Source organism: Chelonia mydas, chromosome 9 (assembly GCF_015237465.2).
Source record: "Chelonia mydas isolate rCheMyd1 chromosome 9, rCheMyd1.pri.v2, whole genome shotgun sequence".
Taxonomy (NCBI): domain Eukaryota; kingdom Metazoa; phylum Chordata; order Testudines; family Cheloniidae; genus Chelonia; species Chelonia mydas.
Genome location: NC_057855.1, coordinates 41,520,474 through 41,544,808, shown reverse-complemented (window position 1 = coordinate 41,544,808; position 24,335 = coordinate 41,520,474). Strand labels below are relative to the sequence as shown.

The 24,335-nt window shown below is 41.8% G+C and overlaps 1 protein-coding gene across 1 annotated transcript in view; it reads right to left on the bottom strand.

Annotated features, from left to right (window-relative positions):
- LOC102938917 (vesicle-associated membrane protein 2) overlaps window positions 1-23,087 on the bottom strand; it is a 91,498-nt gene extending 68,411 nt beyond the window's left edge. Inside the window, exon 1 of the mRNA XM_037909662.2 lies at window positions 22,928-23,087. Coding sequence (XP_037765590.1) covers window positions 22,928-22,929 — 2 coding nt within the window. The 5' untranslated portion in view covers window positions 22,930-23,087. The remainder of the gene's footprint in view (window positions 1-22,927) is intronic.
- Window positions 23,088-24,335: the final 1,248 nt, after the last annotated feature.

Sequence of the window (24,335 nt, the reverse complement as noted above, 5' to 3'; positions counted from 1 at the left end):
CTATGGTGTGACAGTTCTGTTTGTTTCTCCTTGATGAAAACCCGCCCCCTTAGTTGACTCTGCTTCCCTGTAAGCCAAGCAACTCCCCCCTTTGATCACCACTTTCAGAGGCAAAAAAGTCGTTATTGTTTTAAAATCATGCATTCTTTATTAATTCATCACACAAATAGGGGGAAAATTAGCAAGGTAGTCCAGCAGGGGTGGGTGAGAAGGGAAGTACCGGGTGGGGTGGTGGATGAGGGGAGGCAGGAAGGACAAGGCCACACTACAGTTCAAAACTTATTGATTGCGAGCCTTCTGTTACTTGGGCAATCCTCTGGGGTGGAGTGGCTGGGTGCCCATAGCCTCCCTCCCCCCCCACATTCTTGGGCATCTGGGTGAGGAGGATATGGAAATTGGGGAGGAGGGCAGGTGGTTATACAGGGGCTGCAGTGGCGGTCTCTGCTCCTGCTGCCTTTCCTGCAGCTCCACCAGATGCCTGAGCATGTCAGTTTGCTCCCCCATTAGACTCAGCATCGTCTTCTGCCTCCTTTCATCGCGCTCCTGCCTCCTCTCATTGCGTTCATTTAACGCTTTCCTGGACTCTGCCATTGTTTGCCTCCACGCATTCTGCTGAGCTTTTTCAGTGTGGGAGGACTGCATGAGCTCTGAGAACCTTTCATCACAAGTGTGTTTTTTTCGCCTTCTAATCTGTGCTAGCCTCTGGGATGGAGATGACAGGGGGAGCGTGGAAACATTTTCAGCTGTGGGAGGAAAAAAAGGGAGAGTAGTATTTAAAAAGATATATTTTAGAGAACAAAGGAAAGACTATTTCACACTGAATCAAGCGATTCATATTACATAGCACATGTGCTTTTGGTACAAGGTCGCATTTTGCCTCTTATATTGAGTGCCTGCCAGTTTGGTGAGAGACATCACACACGCTCGACTGGGCAACAGAATTCGGCTTGCAGGCAGCCATGGTAAGTCAAAGGGTTTCGGTTTCTTCAACCTTCATAACATATGGGACCGGTTTCAAACAGCAGTGCCCTCCTTTCCCATACCAAGCAAAGCCAGTTGGGTTGGCCATTTAAAAGGAGGGGCTGTGGTTTTAGGGTGAATGTGCAGCACAACGCAACCCTCCCCCCACCCAATTCTCTGGAATGATCGCTTCACCCCCCCGCCCGCCCCACCCCCACTGCATGGCTAGTATCAGGGAAGATCCCTGTCCACCAAACGCGAACAGCTCAGCATGAACGGGCCTCCCCACACCGCCTGGCTAACAGTGGAAAAGATTTTTTTTCTGCCAAAGGCAAACAGCCCAGCAGGATTGAGCATCTCTGAATGTCCCCGTAAACAAATTTCCCATATTTCAACCAGGTGACCATGAATGATATCATCTCCTGAGGCTAACAGAGAGAGTACCTCCAGGAGAGCTTCATGGAGATGTCCTTGGAGGATTTCTGCTCCACCCCAGACATGTTAGCAGACTTTTCCAGAAGCTATACTGGCCACGAATGCATCCCAAGTCTTCAGGAGAAATTAATCATTAAAACATTTGCTTTTAAACCCTATATTATAGTTACAAAAGGTACGCTCACCAGAGGTGCCTTCTCCGGCTTCATGGTCCAGAAACCCACCTTGGGAGGGTATAGGCTCCAGGGTGATAAACAGTTCCTGGCTGTCGGGAAGAAAGGTTTCTCTGCTTTCCTGTTGTGCACTATCCTCCTCCTAGTCCCCAAAATCCTCATCTCTGTTGCGTGAGACTCCCCCTTTGCAGGTGTCCATGGACAGTGGTGGGGAAGTGGTAGGGGCTCCCCCTAGAATTGCATGCAGCTCATCATAGAAGTCGCATGTATGGGGCTCTGACTGGAGCGACCGTTTGCATCTTTGTTTTTTGGTAGGCTTGCCTCAGCTCCTTAACTTTCACGCGGCACTGTTATGTGTCCCTGTTGTAGCCTCTGTCCATCATGCCCTTGGAGATTTGGAAAAAATATTGGCATTTCTTCTTTCGGAACGGAGTTCTGCCTGCACAGATGCTTCTCCCCATACAGCGATCAGATCCAGTACCTCCTGTTCGGTCCATGCTGGAGCTCTTTTGCGATTCTGGGACTTCATGGTCACCTGTGCTGATGAGCTCTGCATGGTCACCTGTGCTAATCAGCTTGCCATGCTGGCCAAACAGGAAATGAAATTTAAAAGTTCCTGGGACTTTTCCTGTCTACCTGGCCAGTGCATCTGAGTTGAGAGTGCTGTCCAGAGCGGTCACAATGGAGCACTCTGGGATAGCTCCCGGAGGCCAATACCATCGAATTGCGTCCACACAACCCCAAATTCGACCTAGCGAGGTCGATTTTAGTGTTACTCCCCTCGCTGGGGAGTACAGAAATCAATTTTAAGAGCCCTTTAAATAGACAAAACAGGCTTGGTCATGTGGACAGGTGCAGAGTTAAATCGACCTAACACTGCTAAATTTGACCTAAACTCGTAGTGTAGACCAGGGCCAAGTCAACTTCCCATGGGAGGAGAAATTCATGATATGGAGTCTGAGTATATTTTGTGTGTAATTTGTTTTATTTACGCACATACCTCAGTCCAGGAACACAGCTGGTCAGATAGCATATGAGCAATCCTTTCTTCTCAGAATCTCAGCCTAATACCAGTGCCCACTTCCCAGAGAGCAACTCCAGCTCAAGACCTGAGACTGATCAGAGACCTAGACAGAGAACAAATTCTCCAGCTGTCACACAGCTCCCTCCCCAAGGGTCATTGCCTCAACACAGAACTTTGCATGACAAAACTAACAACTCAGCATGTCTTCCCAAGACTAAACATTTGCTCACACTCTGCAGAAAAGAACTTGGAAGATTACGTGTAACAGTGCCACCTGGTGACACCTGCCAAGACAGTATAATGTAATTTGGAATGAACTACAATGGGAAAGCAAGTAACTTGATAAAATCATCAGATAAGCCTCCCTCTCAACTACCTGCCCCTGCTTTGCCAGACCTCTCTCTCTCTCTGTTGTGGTCTTCTCCTCAAAGCTACATAGAATTATTACACTGATTTCGCCTGTCATACAGGATCTTCGCACCTGTCTTGCATCCTAGACACCCTCTCCCAACATTCACTCCACTGGTTCTTTCTAAGTGGCTTCCTTCTCAGAATCCCAGCCACTTACAAATCAAATTCCGACCTCACTTTTAGCTCATGGAAGCCTGGTGGAGGAGGAGGGTGCTGGATATATACAATATGTAATCCTTGAACCCCCTTCTCCCTTCTTTAACATTAGAGTTTAAATAATAATAGTTCTTCAGAGTTCTTATTACAGCAGCCCAGACTCCCCGCTGGTGTAAACTGATGTAGCTCCAGTGCAGTCAATAAAGCAACTCAGATTTACACCCATTTGAGGACCTGGCCCATAATGTCAGAGAGATGCTTCAGTAATCTAAAATATTTGTTAAAGTTTCCTGCCATTAAAGTTGGTAATGTGGTTCTCTCCAAACATAAGTGTTTTGGGGCTATGGCTGCATTGGGCATCTAATATGAAGCAGATGACTCAATTTGATCCATACTGGAAATGCAATTAACCATCTTAAAGAGGTGTTGATTAGGGATCACTGCTATAAGAACCTGATCCAAACCCCACTGAAGTTAATGAAACAATGGCCATTGACTTTAGTGGAGTTTAGATCAGGCCCTAAACATGCACATTTGTTTTCACAAATTTAGTCACTTTTCTGATTAACCATTCAGAGATGGTCAAATGAACACTCCTTTTGCTAAAGATATTCTAGAAGAAAAAAAAAACACTCAAGATTTTATTTCCAAGGATACAGCAAAACACTCAGTAATCAAGTGGAACCTGCTTTGAGTCACAGTGTCCATATGTTGAACAGCTCTTGCAGAGCAGCCCAGAAGTGTCTTAATTGCTACTTGTCTGTACACATTTGCACAAAGCACCCATCATTAAAAACTGTGACAATCTGAAGATATCTGCATGCTGTTAGGCATAGGTGTTGGTTTAAGCACTGAATATATTCTCACCGTGGGATCTCACACATTTTAAATGGTACATTTACATCTTAACATGTAACCTCCAGGAGATTAAATGTATTGCTCTTTTTAATCTTTTAAATTATAGGAAACTTCAGAGTTTTAAGATAGCTAAGAGCAGCTCTTTACTGAGTCCATTTGTATTTATAAATATAACACCCTGCAGGTTTATAGAATCCATTAGCATGTGTGTGTGAGAGAGAAAAAAACTCTCTTCTTTTTCTGTGCTAAGTAAGGGACAAACTCATTGAGATAAATCTTTTTTATTCCTGAAGAGCTCCACACACCAATGCCTGTCGGAGCTAAACAGGGATTCCTGATGCCCAAAAGGGCCCTCTAAATCAATAGAGGTCCAGTAGCTACTGATCCACTGAGAATCCACAGTCCTTGGGGAGTTTTCCCCCTCCAATCCCACCCTTTGGAGTGATCTATAACTTTTCCCACTGGTCTGATTTGAAGATATGGGGCCAAATTTGGCACCAACTTGCATCCCCATGCAATTCATTTGGTATCAGTGAGACTGCATGTTGTGCAATGCAGCTGTGGGTTAATGTGTGTCTGTGACAGAAAGGAACCATTGATGGTTCACTTGTCTCTGTCAGCAACTTGTCAAGCCTGACACACTCACTACACCAACACTGTTGTCATGATAGAGATCCAAAAGGTGGCATGTCATATATCATTGGAAAACTACTAATTGACTGGTCATTAATATTCTTGGGTAATGAAAGTACAAGGAGTGCACAGAGAGTTATGGCTCTATATTAGAACTATGGTCTTAAAATATGTTTGGCAAGCAGTGCCTAAACCCAGTCTGTCCTAGACAAAGGAACGTGTATTTGTTTGTCTGACCAGCCTGATCCTCAGGCAGAGACAATGAAGGTACATTTACTTAAAAGATAAACAAAGCCATCAACCTAGCGAGTGTGGAAAATAGCCTCTTCTGGGGTCTGAACCTCAATGATAAGCAATTGAATCAACTGCTTGCAGACAATGTTACTGTATTATAAAAAGTGTGTCAATTCAAGTCTTTTATGAAAGCTAATAACACATTGGCATTTCATATCACTATCAAATATAGGGATTAACACTATATGAGAAATTTTGAATACTCACTGATATTGTGCTTTAGAGTCTGTTACCAGACAAAGGAAGAGAAACAGGTTCCCTCTCATACAGGAGGGAAGGCAGCTATCTACGCATCTCCAGTAAAATTAAGTAAGGTGTGACCAAAAACAATAGAAGCTCCATTTACACACGAACTGCAGGGGGACGGTAAGTCCACAGGAAGAAAAGAACAGCATGAAGTTACCTAGACTCTGGAGACAAAATAGTAAGTTTGGGAGATATAAGGAAAGAGAAGAAATCATGTTGGCCTCCATCACTTGACGGATACAAAGGCCCAGAGCTCTTGCAGGCTGAGAAAGATAGTTCCTTCAACCAGGAGGGTTGAGGCCTTTGGGAATAGAAGACTGGTGAGAAAACTGCCTTGAACAAAGATTGCAAGTTGCTGAAGGTAAGTCTTTGCCATTAGAAAGCGTATTTTTACTTTTGTTTGTAACCCTTTCTAACTGTATTTGTTCTATTTGGTATCACTTAAGCTACGTCCTTTTGTTAATAAACTTGGTTTATTTTTATAATAAGCCAACTCAGTGCTGTGCTTGAAGGGAAGGCTGTATTTACCCCAGTTAGAGTAATAAGCTGTAATGTGCTTTTGACTCTTTAAAGGTGCAAAGGAACCTTATTATTTCTCTGTGTAGTCCAGGAGAGGGCTGGATATTTCAGGCAGACAGCTCTGGGGTCACTGGGCCAGTAATAATTATGGCAGTGGTGTAACAAGCAGGTTGCTAGGGTCAGAGTTGCTGACCCAGGGCTACTCAACACACAGACACTCAGTGCATGTTTGTATGTTGGCTGGGAGTGTCCAGGCAAGAAGCTACAAATATATTCTGAGATTCATTAGATCAATCAGTGAGCTCTGCCTGATGCAAACACACACACACACACGGAAGTATTGCCCTTAAAAAAGAAAACTGAAGTTACTAGTGAGCCGGAGAAGAGAAAAGATATGGGGACACAATGGGCTATGGACAACATTTAAGGTTTCCTCTGAAGCATCATGCTTTGTTCACTGTTTGCACAGGATATCAGCCTATACAAAACATGTGCCTCAGTGAAGCAGACCATATATTCAAAGCTTTTATCCCAAATCCCAATCCACAAGAAATCACCCTGAGAAACTCAGCTGGGTTCTGGTTTCTCTAGGCTTCAGTTCTGCACCAATTTCCATGGAGAGACTTTGCACCCAGATGGAGCCCCATGGAAGTCAAGGTAATGGACATGCATAACACACATAACTAGATGACCAACCCAGACTGCCAGAGGTCCTCGCCACAGGAGAAGGGAACCTACATTTCATTAAGCTACATTTCATTATTATAACAATGATGCTGATGACATTAAACAAGCATTCAGTACTTATGCTATTGGGTTCAGCTTTTAAATTCCTGCAGCCACACTTCTTGAAGCTCCCAGTTTTTACCCTCGATGAAGGCTTCAAGCCATATTCTCTCATCTTATCAGAAACCTACTCAGGCCCCTGGGGTTAGCATTGGGACAGGTCACCAAGGGAACATTCAATGAGACTGAAAGGTGGCAAATTCAAAAAAGGATAAAAATAAATATTTTTTCACTCAACACTTAACGGTGGAACTCTCTGATACAGGATGTTGCTGAGGCCAAGAACTTCGATTCCAAGAAGGACTGGATATTTATATGCATAACACAAATATCCAGGGTTTAAATATTTAATGAAAAATATTTTGGAAGGGATAGAAACCTCATGCTTCAAGGCTTAAGCCAATTTCTAACAATTAGGGGTTAAGACAAGAACTTACTGGAGGACAGATGATCCCACATCTGCCTACTGTGGGGTTCTTGCATCCTACTTTGAAGACTCTTGTGCTGGCCACTATCAGAAACAGGATATTGGACAAAATGGGCCCCAGTTTCTGATCCAATCTGACAATCACTAAAAACTGATTCCAGGCTTGGAGGACTGGGAAGGACAGCAGAGAGCAAGTACTTGTCTGAAATTTCAGAAGTATCCCTGGCTTGTGGAATAGACTAGGCTCTCACCCCAATCTCACCATTGCCTGGACCACAACTGAATATACTTCTAACTCTGTACCCCACAACCAGCCTCATACCATACTAAGGAGTGGAATTAACTATTGCATTTTCTCTTGGGAGACACCCAAGAAGAATTACTATTCAGTTTTGACCAAATGAGTGAAATAGCAGCTAAGAGTGAAAGATTTTCCCGGGCTCTGTCTGACAGAGAACCACAGCACTTCTGTTTATACTGTCACCACTGCCAGCTGTAACATATTAACAGAAGTTCTAGAGGCTCAGAATGGAGGATTACAGCCTCTACACAGATTCGTTGTTCAGTGCAACCACAAAAATATCAAAGCAGAGGATGCAACTTTCATGAGGAATTATTCTGATAATGTTCCATCACTCAGAGGCTGTAGCTAAAGCGTGATGGCTGGAGAGCATTTAAGAACTGTAATCAAGCAATCTCAGAAGAAGTTGGGACTCTTAGAACCCAGGTTTACCAAAGCTCTGAATAAGGACAAGTTACCATCTGCAAGTTACAATGAAAGGCAATTTCTAAGGTACACCATCTGCAGGATAACAAGACGCCGCTATGAAAATAATGAATGTCACAGTCAATCAGTGACTCACTGTCTGGGAAACACTTCTGGCACAGATTCTGTTCGATGATCGGCCTATGTAGCTATCAAAAGAAACTTGGTGCTGGCATGTTGCAGTGAGTTATGTGTCTACACTCCCACCTTTGCTCCCACTCACACAAGAAATTGTTAATATCAGCCTCTGCTTACAATATTTCTCTACCAGTGTCTGGAGTGTAAGAGTCCCTAATTTATCTGATCTTTTTTCCTGACATGAATCTTAGAAACATTGTTAGAGATCATGAAATCATTACACCAAGATCTTTGCCACTTATGTATAATGTTCTATAAGCAACATGCAAAATCAGCTTCCAAGAGGTACAAAAGGAGAATAATAGAAATAACTATTTCCCTTTATGTAAATCTTTTTCTCAAAGACCCTTTAAGGACTTGTGTACATTTGTGTACATATCATAGTGTACAAATTTACTGAAACACATCCATATCCCTTTGGGTTTGGCGTTGTAGCCAGCTAATGATACTTACTTCCTTTGTACACCACTTTGAAATATAGGGATGAAAAGTGCTAAATAAAAGAGAGAGTTAGGAAATAGTTTCTTTAACCTGTGAACGGACCACTGCACAGTGAAGGAAGGTAGTTTTGGCCAAAGTCTCCAGGGAAAACTGCTAACTTTTTAATAAAAGTGTCATGGAATCTTTAATCTTCATTGCTAGATTCCTCATAAACTCTTCACCAGGTCAAAATTATCTAATTTGAACTCTGCTTTCTTCCACCGAATGCTAGTCATAAAGCAGACTCTGTGCTGCTTTACTATTGCTTGCTGTTTTCAAATGATCAAAACTAACTTATAGTACATAAGAATAGCCATACTGGGTCCACCAGTGGTCAATGTAGCCCAATATCCTGTCTTTTAACAGTGGCTTGCGCCAGATGCTTCAGAGGGAATGAACAGGAAAGGGAAATATTTGGGTGATCCATTCTGCCATCCACTCCCAGCTTCTGTCATTCAGAGGCTTTGGGACACCCAGAGCATGGGGGTGCATCCCTGCCATCCTGGCTAACAGCCATTGATGGATCTATCCTCTATGAACTTGTCTAATTCTTTTTTTAACCCAATTATAGTTTTGGTCTTCACAGCATCTCCTGGCAACAGGTTCCATAGGTTGTCTGTGCATTGTGTGAAGTACTTACTTATATTTGTTTTAAAACTGCTGCCTATTAATTTCATTAGGTGACATGTGGTTCATGTGTTATGTGAAGGGGTAAATAACACTTCCTAGTCACTTTCTCCACTCCAGTCAGGACTTTGTAGACCTCTGTCATATCCCCTCATAATCATGCCTTTTCTTAACTGAACAGTCCCAGTCTTTTTAGTCTCTCTTTATATGGAAGCTGTTTCATACCACTAATAATTTTTCCTGCCGTTCTCCATATTTTTTCCAATTCTAATATCTTTTCTGAGAAAGAATGATCAGAACTGCATGCAGTTTTCAAGATATGGGTGCACCATGCATCCAAATGTTAGGAACTAATAGAAAAGGGATAGGTAAGACAAAAATATCATTATACGGGGGCATAATGATATTTTTGTCTTACCTATCCCTTTTCTATTAGTTCCTAACATTTGGAAACAATAAGACTTCTTGCATGAGTCTTTTCAATATATAAGTGGGTGGAATACTGAAGAAACCATAGCTATGGCAAAACCCCTTAAAATGTACTGGGAGTGAAACCTGATAGCTGTACAATAGTCTTCCAAGAGAATTCATGGCTGATGGCTACTTTTCACCTTTAAAACCAGCCTGGATAAACCAGTTATGTACAGCTAAAAGTTTATGTTTTCTGTCTCTGCTAACGTCAACATTAAGATACAGTAGGTAAGTCCTTAAATATGGAGTAAAACTTCACTTTCTAATCATTAAACATCTTATTGTGTTAGTCTTGCCTACAAATGGGTTTGAATGCTATTATAAGCAGGATGCTGATCTTGGATGAATCTGGAGTAGATTTGCTCCTCAGTGTAGAGTATGCCACTCCCACTGAGAATATTTAAATTTTTCTTTCAACACTACAATCATCCCTATTTAATAGTGTAAAATTATAATTAGGCAGGCCAACAAATTTGAAGAGCAACTAGCAAAAAGACTAAAACTAACAGCAAACATGTAAGTACATTAGAAGCAGGAAGCCTGTCAAACAACCAGTGGGGCCACTGGACGATCAAGGTGCTAAAGGAGCACTCAAGGAGGAAGAGGCTGTTGCGGAGAAGCCAAATGAATTCTTAGCATCAATCTTTACTGCAGAGGATGTGAGAGATTCCAATACCTGAGTCATTCTTTTTAGAGGAGATGTCAATAGAGGAGGTTTTAGAACAAATTGATAAATTAAACAGTAACGAGCCACCAGGACCAACTGTTATTCACCAAGGGTTCTGAAGGAACTCACATATGAAATTGCATAACTGCTAACCTATTGCTTAAATCAGCCTCTGTACCAGATGACTGGAAGGCAGCTAATGTAATGCCAATTTTCAAAAAAGGCTCCAGAGGCAATCCTGGAAATTACAGATCGGTAAACCTACCTTAAGTACCAGGCAAACTGGTTGAAACAATAGAAAGAACAGAATTATCAGACACATAGATGCATGTGATATGTAGGGGAAGAATTAACGTGGCTTTTCTAAAGGGAAATCATGCCTCACCAATCTGTTCGAATTATATGCGGGGGTAAACAAGCATGTGGGCAAGAGTGATCCAGAATATCACTTGCACTTTCATAAGGTCTTTGATGAGGTCCCATATCAAAGGCTCTTAAGCAAAGTAAGCAGTCATAGTCATGGGATAAGAGGAAATGTCCTCTTATGGATCAGTAACTGGTTAAAAATAGGAAACAAATGGTATGAATAAATGGTTGGTTTTCACAATGGAAAGAGGTAAATGGTGGGGTCCCCCAAGGGTCTGTCCTGGGACCTGTGCTGTTCAACATATTCATAAATTATCTGGAAATAGGAGTAAACAGTGAGGTGGCAAACGTTGTAAATTATACAAAATTACTCAAGATAGTTAAGTCCAAAACTGACTGTGGAGACTTGCAAAGGGATGTTCTAAAACTGGGTGACTGGGCAACAAAATGGCAGATGAAATTCAGTGTCGATAAATGCAAAGTAGTGCACACTGGAAGGCATAATCCTAACAATACACACAAAATGATGAGGTCCAAACTTTCTATTATCACTCACGAAAGAGATCTTGGAGTCGTTGTGGATAGTCCTCTGAGAACATCTGCTCAATGTGCAACAGTAGTCAAAAAAGCTACCAGAATGGTAGAAACTGTTAGACTTATGTTCCCCTCTCAGTCTTATCTTCTCCAGACTAAACAGACCCATTTTTTCAATCTTTCCTCATAGGCCATGTTTTCTAAATCTTTTATCATTTTTGTTGCTCTCCTCTGGATATTTGAGTTTGTCCACATCTTTCCTGAAATGTGGTGCCCAGAACTGGACACAATATTCCAACTGAGGCTTTATCAAAACAGAGTAGAGAGGAAGAATTACTTCTTCATGCTTGCTTTCAATACTTCTGCTAATATGTCCCAGAATGATATTCGCTTTTTTTGAAACAGGGTCACACTGGGGACTCATGTTTAGCTTGTGATTCACTATGGACCCCAGATCCCCTTTTACAGTGCTCCTTCCTAGGCAGTCATTTCCCATTTTTGTGTGTGAAACTGATTGTTCCTTCCTAAGTGGAGTACTTTGCATTTGTCCTTATTGAACTTCATCCTATTTAGTTCAGACCATTTCTCCAGTTTGTCCAGATCATTTTGAATTTTAATCCTATCCTCCAAAGCACTTGCAACCTCTCCCAGCTTGGTATCGTCTGCAAACTTTATAAATGTACTCTCCATACCGTTATCTAAATCAGTGGTGCCCAACCTTACTATATAGGAGGGCCAAATAAACCAAAGCACAAACTTCTGTGGACCAAACAGATTCTACCTATTTTAATAAGATTTAAAATATAAATCAATATAGGTGACTTTAAGTTCAGCTTGTTTTGTATTATTTAGACAGAAACAATCTATGTACACTATTGTCTATTTACGCACTTGTGTAAACTAAAATGATGTAAACACAATGATAAAGTGCTAATGAACTGGCCATTAATATACTGTGTTGAAGTAGACTGTGGGCCTTATGAAATGCTCTGGTGGGCTGTGTACAGCCCACAGGTCGTAGGTTGGGTACCCCAATCTAAATCATTTAAGAAGATATTGAACAGAACTGGACCCAGGACTGATTCCTGAGGGACTGCATTCAATATGTCCTTCCAGCTTGACTGCAAACCATTGATAACTACTCTCTGGGAATGGTTTTCCAACCAGTTGTGAACCCATGTATAGTAGTGCCAAGTAGGCTATATTTCCCATTTGTGGATGAGACGGTTATGTGAGACAGTATTCAAAGCCTTACAAAAGTCAAGATATACCACATTACCGCTTTGTCCCTAGCCACAAGAGTTGTTATTCTGCCAAAGGAAGCTGTTAGGTTGGTTTGACATGATTTGTTCTTGATAAATCCATGCTGACTGTTACTTACCACCTTATTATCTTCTAGGTGTTTGCAAGTTGATTGTTTGCTCCATTATCTTTCTGGGTACTGAAAGCTGCCTGGTTTGTAATTCTCCAAGTTGTCCTTATTCCCTTTTTTATAGATTGGCACTACATTTGCTCTCTTCCAGTTCTCTGGAACCTCTCCCATCTTCCATGAGTTTTTTGAAAATGGCTAATGGCTCAGATATCTCCTCAGTTAGCCCTTTGAGTATTCTTGGTGAAAGCTGAAACAAAAGAGTCATTGTGCATGTCTGCCATTTCCACATTTTTCATTATTGCCCCTCCAGATTGAATAATGGGCCTACACTGTCTTTTGTCTTCCTCTTGCTTCTAATATAGTTGTTTGTATATATTTCTTGTTACTCTTTATGACTCTAGCTAGTTTAATCTCATTTTGCACCTTGGCCTTTCAAATTTTGTCCCCACATGCTGGTTTTGTTCTTTTAATATTCATCCTTTGTAATTTGACCTAGTGTCCACTTTTTTGACCTAGTGTCCACTCTTTTTTGAGTTTCAGATGATTGAAGATCTCCTGAATAAGCCACAATGGTCTCTTGCCATACTTCCTATCTTTCCTACACAGTGGGATAGTTTGCTTTTATGTCCTTAATAATGTCTCTTTGAAAAATTGCCAATTCTCTCAAAACTGTTTTTCCCCTTAGACTTGCTTCCCATTGGATCTTACTTTCTAACTTTGAGTTTTGTAAAGTCTACTCTCTTGAAATCCATTATGTTTATTCTGCTGTTTTCTCTCCTACCATTCTTCAGAATCATGAACAATATCATTTCATGACCACTTTCACCCAAGCTGCCTTCCACTTTCAAATTCTCAGTCAGTTCCTTCCATTTTGTTAAAGTCAAATCTAGAACAGTCTCTCACCTAGTTGCTTTCTCCACCTTCTAAAATAAAAATATTGTCTCCAGTGCATTCCAAAAACTTGTTGAATAGTCTGTGCCATGCTGTATTATTTTCCCAACTGATGTCTGGGTAGCTGCAATCCCTCATCACCACCAAGTCCTGTGCTTTGGATGATTTTGTTAGTTGTTTAAAAAAAACCTCATTCATCCCTTCTTCCTGGTTAGGTGGTCTGTAGTAGGCCCATACCATGACATCACCCTTGTTTTTTGCCCCTGTTATCAGAGACTTTCAACAATTCTGTCTCCTGTTTCCAACCTCAGTGCAAGTGTATACATCTTTGATATACAAGGCAATGCCCGCCCTTTTTTCCCTGCCTGTCCTTTCTGAGCAAGCTGCACTCTGACAGAGTTGGCATCACACAGACTTGGTGGGATAATACAACTGACTGGAATAGTTCTATATGACTATTCCAGTAATTTGTATTATCCCACCAAGTCTCTGTGATGCCAGCTACGTCATAGTTGTGTTTATTCACTAGTATTTCTAGTTCTTGATACGTACTCGTGTATTATTCTTTCCACCTTTTAACAATGGGTAGGTCCGTGTACTTTGTGTCTGTAGGAGACTTATACTACATTAGACCTCATCTTGAAAGATGTTGAGCTACCTCCATTGAGGTGCTCAGCACTGTCAATGCTAACTGAAGTCAGTGCCAGTAGGTTTTCAGCACCTTACAGGTTTAGGTGATTAGTTTGCTTTCTGTGTGTGTCTGTCTAAATCCTGGCCTCGAGTGGGATTTCCCCTTTGGTCCCCCACCCCCAGACTTGTTTGTGACTTTGTAAAGTGCCGGGGCTGGATGCTGCCAAAGTATTCGAAGGAGAGAAAGAAAATCCCACAGATTATTATGTTGGATCATATTAAAGAAGTTCTGTATTAAAATCATAAACGAGTTTGATTCCCCATAGTTTAAATTCCAGGGCATTACTAATTAAGAGGTCTCTTGGTTTTTGGTCTCTTGTTTTTACTGTTTCTCTCCCGCTCTGTGTGAAACTTGCAAGCTGCTAATTGTGTTAGTACATCAAAAAACAGAGTCTGTTCTCAAAGCAATACTTTGTAACAACAACTACTCACACAGAGAGAGACTCAAAGTGATACTTTTTAACAACAGAAACAGCACACAAAGACTCCCTGCCCTTTTTTTGTATTTATCTCGCTTTGTTAACAATTGTGATTAAAATAGAGATAGAGGATGTATGTGGATGGATGCTTAGTGTGGATAATAAATGAATGATCAGGGAGGTGCCAGCCTAAGAATCCAGTGTCGATCGGCCGAAGAAGGCGTCAAGTGGAAATAACCAGAGGACCTCCAGAGGGCAGACTGGAATCCACCCAACAGCCTCGGATGGGAGAACCGAAGAACAAGATAACATCTGGCAGCACGGAGCCATCAGGAATGTGCCATCTGCTGATTGATTCAGCAACAGCATGATGAAGCAATTCCCATAGACTGGCATAGGAAGAAATTCCTATAAAAATGGATTCTAGAAAGTGAGAACTTTGGGGTCTGATTCTGCAAACCAACTTCCAGGAGCATCAGATGTGCATCTGACGAGGCCCTGCTCCCTCCTCATGTCCAGGCCACCTGGCCAGTGGCTTGGCATGAGCAACTCTAAGGCTGGTAACTATGATAACAACCTTGCAGAACGTGTATGTGTGTGTGTGTATGTGTGTGTATGAATGAATGTGTGAATAAATATGAAATTGAATGGAATGTTATAGCTATAACTAACTGCTTATTATGATTCTTTCTGTATTCACAATAAATGTGGCATTTTGCCGTATCCCCTTTGATAAGATCCTGCTGGTTTTTATTTTATTGGTATAACACCGCAGCCAATCTAGCAGCAAATGCAGGAAGCTTTCCCACAGACCAGCCTCCAAACAGCACTTAAAAAAAAAAAACCCACACATTTTTAACTACTACTTTTTTGACCTCTTTATCCCACAGAGAGGTAACAGAAATGTTCAGTGCCGACCTCTGTGCTAAGCCAGACTCTGAACTGAGTCTGTGACAGAAGTCAGCAATAAAAACCCAACCCTAGAACTACATTTGTGAAACTTCAAATGTTATGGGCAAAAGATTTTTGTCCATGTTTGCAGTCTTTTCATGCATTAAATCGCACACAGAGATGGGTTGTGGTAGCAGATAGGGCAAATACTTGCACACAGCATTGCCTTTGCCCAGCTGTAGCATGCTGTAATTAAGGCCCTTCCCTGTCTAAGGCCAGAGTCATAAAGAACAGTTATTTTAGTATTTGAATGTAAGTGAATAAATGGAATTTCTATCCATTAACCTTTGGAAGTAGAGAATAAGTGGTTCTAGGCACAATTAATTAGTTATTTCTAGGAAATCATTACTGAGTCTGTGTATATATAAAAAGCTGGAATTTATGCACACTGTGCAACTCAAAATTTCAATGTATACTAGGGCAATTTGGTCTTTCTGGATTTTGTTGGCTTCCCCCTGAGTCCTTCTGCAGGACCAGATCCTGCCTAGCCCTTTTGTGGATGCACAGGAGTTGTGGGGAGACCTAAGGAGCTATGTCGTCATGCCCCCTGCTCCCTACACATCTATAGCTCCTCTCTCATTTAGACAGCTAAATCAGTGGTGAGATTTTCCAAAGAGTTCGGCATGTTAGGTGTACACTGGATGTTGAGTTCTTTTGAAAATTAAGCCACAAGTATCACAGTGGGAACTGTGGGATGCTGAGCACTTAAAAATCTGGCCTGCCAGACATAGTTGCAGTCACTCTGCCCCCTCACTTGTTTTTCTGAAGCCGTGAAGGGGTAGGTAAGAAGCGGGGCTATGGCCTCATCCTCTCTTCTCTGCAACAGCCCACATCAAGTGGAGTAAGCTGTACCATGTGGAGGGGTGTAACAGTGGATGGACTCCTCTGTGCACAACGGAGCTCATATGGGGTTCGGTCTCTTAGGGATCCCTCTTTCTTTGCTCCCTTTGTGGCACTTGCTTGCCCAGTGATTTGTGCCAAAACGCTCCCCTGCTGAGGCTCCACACTGCTGCAGTGCTTACTTTGAACCATCGTCCAAGTGGCTACCACCCTTCTCTCTGCCTGCTGAAATGCACCTACCTCTTGAAGCAATTCCTGCCTATTTCAGTTTGCAGCATTTGGCATCACTAGGATTTTCTTCTCCTTTGTCACTTTCCCCCTTGCACATGCATGGTTACTGCTGTATGAAACGCCTGCACTCTCCATTAGTGAGACAGTGCTGTATTCCCACTGCAAACAGAGGCTTCGAAACAAGCAAACCCCAGTAATTCAGTGAGATGGGGGCTTTTAGCCAGTTAGAAGGAGATTATCTAGAGTTTGTTAGGTGTTTGGCTGCATGTGTGTGTTCTCCCTGTGTGCTGACCACAGCACGGCACCATAGTGTAGACATGGCCTAGCTCAAGACAATATAGAGATTTGAACCCAGCTATACAGCTATGCAGGGTTAGTGCATAAATCCACTGGGCTAACTGGCCTACGTTTATAAGATACTGCAACACATTAGAATGCATTCAAAGGTGCCATTTATATTTAAAAGTTCAGAGATGTTTCTTGAAATAATGCCCTTCTGACCTCCCAAAACATACTCATAGAGAATCTCAACGCTTTCCAGAAGAATTCACTCAGTGATGCCTCAGTGATGCTTCTGTTTGATTCTGGCAGAGGTAAGTCTGTTGCTTTCATTAGCATACAATCTGTAAACCAGATTTCTGCCTCGTTTGGTTGAGACTAAAAAAAAGACACCTCTTTCCCACATATTTTCCTTTAAATATTGCATCTGGAAAAAGTGAGAAACTTGTTCAAATATTTCCAATTATTTGGACAGGAATATTAGAGTGATGAAGTCCATTCTAATTATTTCATCCAGTACAGAAGTGATGATGTAATTGCAAATAACAAAACAGTTTTAAATGTACAGTCAGATCTCTCAGTAAATTACTACTGTGTGCAGAAAACATATGGTTGCCTGAACTGAGTAGTTAGCTTTTCTAAGGTGGCCATCATCTTGTGCTTGTTCAATGGGTTATGTGAAAAGAGCTTAGCGGGCTTCATACAGGCACCAGAGGAAAAGCAACCACAACATTAAGGAGAAAATCTCGGTTAATTGGGGCTAATTGACAACTGTGATGAGTCTCAGGAAGGTCAAGTGTTGCGGTTCAAATACAAGACAGGACAAGGCTTTAAGCAAGCAAGCAGGCTAGTCTGCCGATGGCCTGGTCTGCCTGTCAGCTTTTCCACCCTCTCCTTTATTTCTCTCTCTCCCCCCGCGCATTACATACTCCAACAGATAAAAGGAATACACTGGCTTTGTATAATATTCTTATTTACCAATTTCTATCTACCGCATTCCTTGCTCTCAGGCCTTGAGCCCAGTCCTGGGAGGCTTCCCACGGTTCATGTCATCTGGGCGAGATTCCAAGGTTCATGCCCTTGAGAGGAGCCGTGTGTGCACTGCTCCTACACAACACTCCGGGTGTGCCCTGAATGTTGCCAAGTGCATGAACCCTGCATGAATGCTACAGTCAAGTACCAACTGGGCCTGAAGACAATATTCTCTCACTCCTAGAATTGCTGTCTCCTAGTCAGGGTTGAGTTGGATCCACAGGACAGCAACAGGGATAACATACATTTGCTTCTACAGTAATTCAAAAATCATTGGCGGAGCAGGGGGCAGTCACCACCTTGTTCCTCTTTCTGGATGTGCTGTCTCTCCATCTCAGTACTAGTTCCACAAGCACTCGGGTAGCCCTTCTTCACGGTTCCATTAAGTTACATGATATTTTACAGAACCCACCTGCTTTACAACATCCACTTCTTCAAATCTGTTCATTCAGTGGCTCCACTGCCTGGATAAAAGAGCAGATAGAAAAGGGAGCTGCTCCTAAGCCAGATGGAGTTAAGCCCATTCAAATAATACAGCTCTTCAAATGGCCCCAGAGCTTGCAGTCACCACATGGTGACACATGATGACATGCGCAATATTGATGCGAGTGATTTAGGTGATGAACTGAAAGCCCTTTCAAGATACGTTTCAGCTGGATCAACTCCAAAGGCTGTTCTGGAATATATGTGCACAAATAAGATGACCACCCTCTTTCCAAATGCTTTTGTTTCTCTGCGCATACTTCTAATGCTTCCTGTAACAGTTGCCAGCGGAGAACGCAGCTTCTCCAAGCTGAAGTTAATAAAAACACATCTTAGCTCCCCAATGACACAGGACAGGCTGGGTGGCCTTGCAATCATCTCAATAGAGCATAAGCTTGCCCAGACTGTGGACCTTCAGCAGGAAATAGTTCAAATCTTTGCAACCAAGAAGGTTGATTATTCAAAAAGATAAAAATGCCAGTGTTTACAATGCAGACAAGAAAAGTTACATTTGCTGTTCAGGCGTTTGAAAGTTAAGTGTTACTTTAAATTTTTGAACAAGGCATTTTAAGTTGTTAGCTCTCCTTTATTGGGGTAGGTAGCAGAGCAGTACCATGAGAGGAGTAGAACAGGAAGAAGGCAGAATTGAGACCTTTCAAAGTTTTGGCCCAAGCGAAGGGTCATTTGAGCTCCCCGCCTCAAGAGCCAAAATGTTGTGGGCCGGCCCTGTTCACCTGCATTTTCTCTTACCCAGTGCTCTCTCCTGGAGGTTGGGTGACAGACATCTAGCAAGCTTGGCTTTGATCTATGGGTGATCACAAAGCTCAGTGAAATTGTTGGGCACATTGTCTGCCTTCCATTCAGGCTAAATGAGTGTGCAATTAAATGCCCTTTTGGTTAGTGATAGCTGGAAGCCACCACCAAAAGACTTGACTGAACACAAACACAGGGTCTTGGGACTGATTGTTATTGCTGCTGTATGTGCATGTTTGAGTCAGAAACAGCCAGATGAGTGAAAAGCCCAGGAAACAGCAAGAGAAGCCCTTGTAACATGAACCTGAGAGAAAGCTAAGAGAGAGAGCATAAGAAGACAGCCAGACTGGGATGCCCCCCTGCAGCAGGTCATGGCACCACACATGCATCTGACTCAGTTTCTCCTCAGTCCAACCATAAAAAGAACAGTCTCTCTCTCAGTGTCCACTTCAAAGTACCACCTCTGGGTATAATTTATTCATGTACATATAGAATAGCCCATAGAACCCTCATAACAAAGCTGTTCTCCCAATTGCCACAGTAAAACAGAGAAATGTACAGCAATTTTTCAAGCTCCTCACCCATGAGCCCATCAGCAGTGTCACACTGTGAGAGAGCTTTTTGGCCAGGGTGCTCATTGGAGAGAGGCTTGGAACTGTGAGCAAACAAACTGCCTCCTGTTTGTTCATTCTTTGTATATAAACAGAGTTGCATCAAAGACATACCTGATGCCATCATCATTTTCTCCTTCTACTTGAAACAACCCCCAAGAGGTAACACTCAAACCCCTCCCCCCCGCCCAATCTCAGTTCACTTCTTACCCTTATGCTTGGAACAGTATCCCCCTCTTCTCAAGCAAGAAGCGAGTCCTGCTCTTCCTTCAAATCCCTCCTTTTAAACCCGCTTCTTTCAATTAACTTCTCAGTACTGACCCTCTCCTCAATAAGGTTTGCTCCCACTTTTCAGCCTGCTTCTTTATCATTTGTATTGTACCACTCAGACGGTAATCTCACATGAGGCCAGATTCCCAACTGGTGTAAATCAGCATAGCTCTACTGAAGTCACTGAACCCAGTTGTACACTAGACATATATCAGTCTAACTACATTGCTCAAGGGTGTGAAAAATCCACAGTAGTTATAACTGACCTAACCCCCTGTGTAGCCATCGCTATGTTGCTGAGAGAACTTCTCCCATCGACAGAGCTACCCCCTTGGGGAGGTGGATTAACGGCACCAACGGGAGCAGCTCTCCCATCAGCATAGTAGCATCTTCACTAAAGCTGTATGTGAAGACAAGCCCTCAGGAGCCATCTCTTTGTCTTCTTACAAGTGTCTGAAGTGCTATGGATGTTTATGGTGCTCTACAACAAGATGAAAAGAAATCATTTCCTGGTATTTGGTGTTCACTAGCAATAAACTGTTGCAAGTTGATGAACACCATTAGTTGTTGCTATAGGTTGTTAGTTAACACACTTTTACCTTGTGGCATTCATCAACAACTCAAAGTTGGATAGTGGTGACATTCATCAAGGAGTTTTAAATTCCTTTTCTGTACATCCATTTAATAGAGAAACAGAAATCAACTGAATACATCAATATCTGCATAATAGCAAGTTGCTTATTTATCCTGGTTTTGTACGATTAGTGTGTTGAAAGATTATCCCACCAAAAAACAAAACAAAAAAAAAAATAAAAAGGTTTCCGTTTTTCCCTAGATCAACAAAGAAACTTATGCAAGCTTTTCTAGAAAAGACCCAGGCATACTTATATTGAATCAACCTTTCTGTTTTTAATTAAAAAATGTGTTATGAATCCACACTAGTAATCCAAAGATAGTATGAAAAACTGTTTCTTGTTTGAATAGTTTAGATGATCATTCTGCAGCAGGGAACTGTTGCATTAATCATCGAAGAACAGCTCACATACAGTCAAAGTATTTGACAGCATCCTCTGACTCCTGATATAGACACAAGTAGGCAACAGCACCAATCGCACACAATGAGCTGGCAAACTCCAAACCATTTGGAGAAGTTCAGGGGTGCACATTAAGCCAAGGCATTTTTCAGAAAGCAATTCCTTGGCTTGGAGACATTCTGGATGTTGTAGATAAAAGCTTGTTTTCTGATATTTTAATAGGTGAATAAGCAAATGAAAAAAAATTCTAGATCTCAGAATGAGATTCTGGATGTAATTTTTTAAAAATTTGGTATTGAAATAGTTTACAATAGGACACAACTTTTTATTTACAATAATCAGCATAGCTCCATTCACTTCTATACCAGTAGGATCCATCTGAGGATCTGGCCCTATGTTTCCCCCCCTGCTTATGTTATATAGGATTAGAATTATTTGACTTTTTTAGACTTCTGAGATGTTTGCAGCTGGTTTGCACCGACTGGTCATAAATGAACATTTATGCAATCATGTTAATAGATTCATAGATTATAAGGCAAGATAGGACAATTGTGATAATTTGGTCTGACCATCAGTAGAATACAAGTCATAGAACTTCCCTGAATTAATCCCTGTTTGAATTAGAGCAGATCCTTTAGAAAAACATCCAATCTTGATTCAAAAATTGCTGGTGATGGAGAATCCACCACAACCCTAGGTAAGCTGTTACAACAGTAAATTACCATCATTGTTAAAAATTTGCACCTTATTTCGAGGCTAAACCTGTTCAGCTTCAACGTCCAGCCACTGGATCTTGTTATACCTTTGTCTTCTTGTTTGAAATGCCCTCTTTCATCACATTTCTTTTCCCCATGTAGATTGTTATAGGCTGTTATCAAAGGATGCATTTCAGAATCTAGTTATCTAAACTACATGGGTCAGATTCTCATTTACACCAATGTTTTTCCAGAGTAACTATTAACTACATAGGTTTTACTGTTGTCTAAAAGAGCAAATTAATGCTGCCATTTAAACCACAGCTAAAGACATGGACAGCTATTTAAAGGTGTAATAAAATAATTCTGAAGTGATGGGTTACTGTCATCTACTGCTGCACAGAAACAGATGGATGCTGAATACAATTGAGTTGAAATTATTTTATATCTAATATATTATCATATTGCACCAGATAGCGAGGACAAAGGTCCAGATCCTCAGCTGGTATAAATCAGCATTGTTCCATTGTGATGTACAGAACTGTGCTGATTTACACTGCCTGAGGATTTGGCCCAGCATTTTGACTGGTTGGTGTCAGCACTATTTTGAATTGGAAACATGTTAGTAATTCTCTTCACTGCTGTCCAACAACTGGAAAAACTGCACAGCCAGCCATAGCAGAGTTCCCATCGTTTAAGAGCCACAGCAGACTGATTAGACTTTGACAGTGTCTTACACAAACTTTGGATCTCTAAAATACACAAAAGAGGTCTCACACCCAGCAAATGCTCCTCAGAGTCTGACACTGATTCACACAGATGCCATGTAGTTTTCATGTGACAGCCAGCCACACCAATGTTAAAGTAGCTTCAGATGCCTTATTCACGTAGCCAGCCTTTCACCGCACCCACACACCACATAAAATTAAACATAAAAAGATACATTCATAGTAAGAGTTAATTTGTACTTGGTTTTGAAAACAACAGCGTACTACTTGGCCATTTCTCCAAAACCCAAAAAAGCAACTTTTCATATATCAGAAACAGCAGTGAACTTTCCAGCCACAGTATTGCGCTTCCGTAGAGCGAGCATTTAGGGGAATATAATTGTAAACACATATTCACAGATGTGAAACTGAATCTGTGACAAATCACAATACACAATCCCCGAGCCCAGCCTTGCTTCAAAAGGGATCTCAGCCAGCTTAAAGCCATGCTGCTATCATTTCTTTGTGAAGTAAGAAACACGCCCATTCACAGCTGAGTATTCAGAGTTTCAGCACCACACCTGATGGACAGTGCTTTGACGCTGCTTTAGCCAAACTCCTTCCCTCCAGACATACTAAACCTTCGTTCTCAGACTGCAGCTCATTTTCATTAAACTCCTATGACAAGGGATACTCACATTGTTTTCGGTCAGACAGTCTGTGGATGTCCTAAGGTTCAGCTGTTTCTCTCACTCTCAGCAGCTAGCAAAGATGGCTTTCCAGCTCTGCTTCTGATGCAACCAGTCTCTTAGTATTGTAGGCACTGTTACTGAGATAGGAGTGGTAGGCATAAGCTACTGAGCATGCCTGCACCTCACATCACACAGTAGGAAGTAGAGGAAATCCACAGATGCACACCCTCTGTAATTCAGGGCAGAATAAAGTCCTAGAGTGACTAATATAAATGGAACTCACCCTCCCTCCCCCAGCTGTCTGCATCCTGACTCCTCTAGATCTAATAATAGGGCATTTATTCTCAGCTGTGTAGTGCATGGAAATTAAAAGTATTTCCATCTTTGAATTTTTTTAAAGAATCCTTTATATCTTTTTCCTTAAACAATGGAAGCACTACTGTTCTATGTCTGTAGTTAAATTATGAGTGTAAAATCCAATTGGCAAGTGAACACTGTTGGATTAAGAGAGGGACAGCATGCATAAATATCAGCTAGGCCAGGAAGAAAATTCCCCCAATACAATATTGCATTTGTCTCTGAACCATCCAAGATTGGCCCTGACTGGAGACAGGATGCCAGACTAGATGGACCAATTTTTTTTCTGATCAGGTGCAGCAATGAAGCCAGACTGCAGAGGACTCGCAGCACTTGAAATACAGGGAAGAATGTCTGCTTACCTCCACACATGTGCAATTTCTTATGCCTTCTTCTTTTTGCTCCCCCTACTGTGAGGAGTCCAAAATCCTTCTTGAATCCAATGTGTTTTCCTCTTTGTCAGTGCTTCTCTCTTTGGTTGTCCTCCTGACCATGCAAGTGAAACCCATTCTGGAAGAGAAAGTACAACAAAACATTTAAATCCAGGTCACTCTGCAATCAGATAAAGGGATGAAATGGTGCAGAGAGATCATTTAACCAATGTAAATCCAGCACTGTCTCCCCATGACATGAATTTTTGTTTTAGTTGGTGTGTTATCCAACACTCCAGGTAGCCAGTCTTTCCACTCACTCTTGTGGGAGCTGGCTCAGAACAGATCTATGCCTGGATAAGGGAAAGTTTTAAACAGCACAAACAATGGAGTATTTGAGAATCTAGACCTCAGAGATGGATGGGCTGGTAGTATGGAGAAGCATCTTGTTAGTCTGGTGACAGTGGTGAGTTACAAAGAAAGCGTTTCAGATGCAGGACCTCACGAAGGCTCATTTTCATGTCAAGTTAGTGAGCAGAGGTAGAGGTCTTCACCCATCCATCTACCCACATATTCTGCTAAACCCTGCCAGTTTGTAACCCCGCACTGTTTCCTGGTGAGTGGAACAATATATGCCCCATAATAGTTAGCTAAAGAAATAGATTGGGGAGCATAAAACACACCAG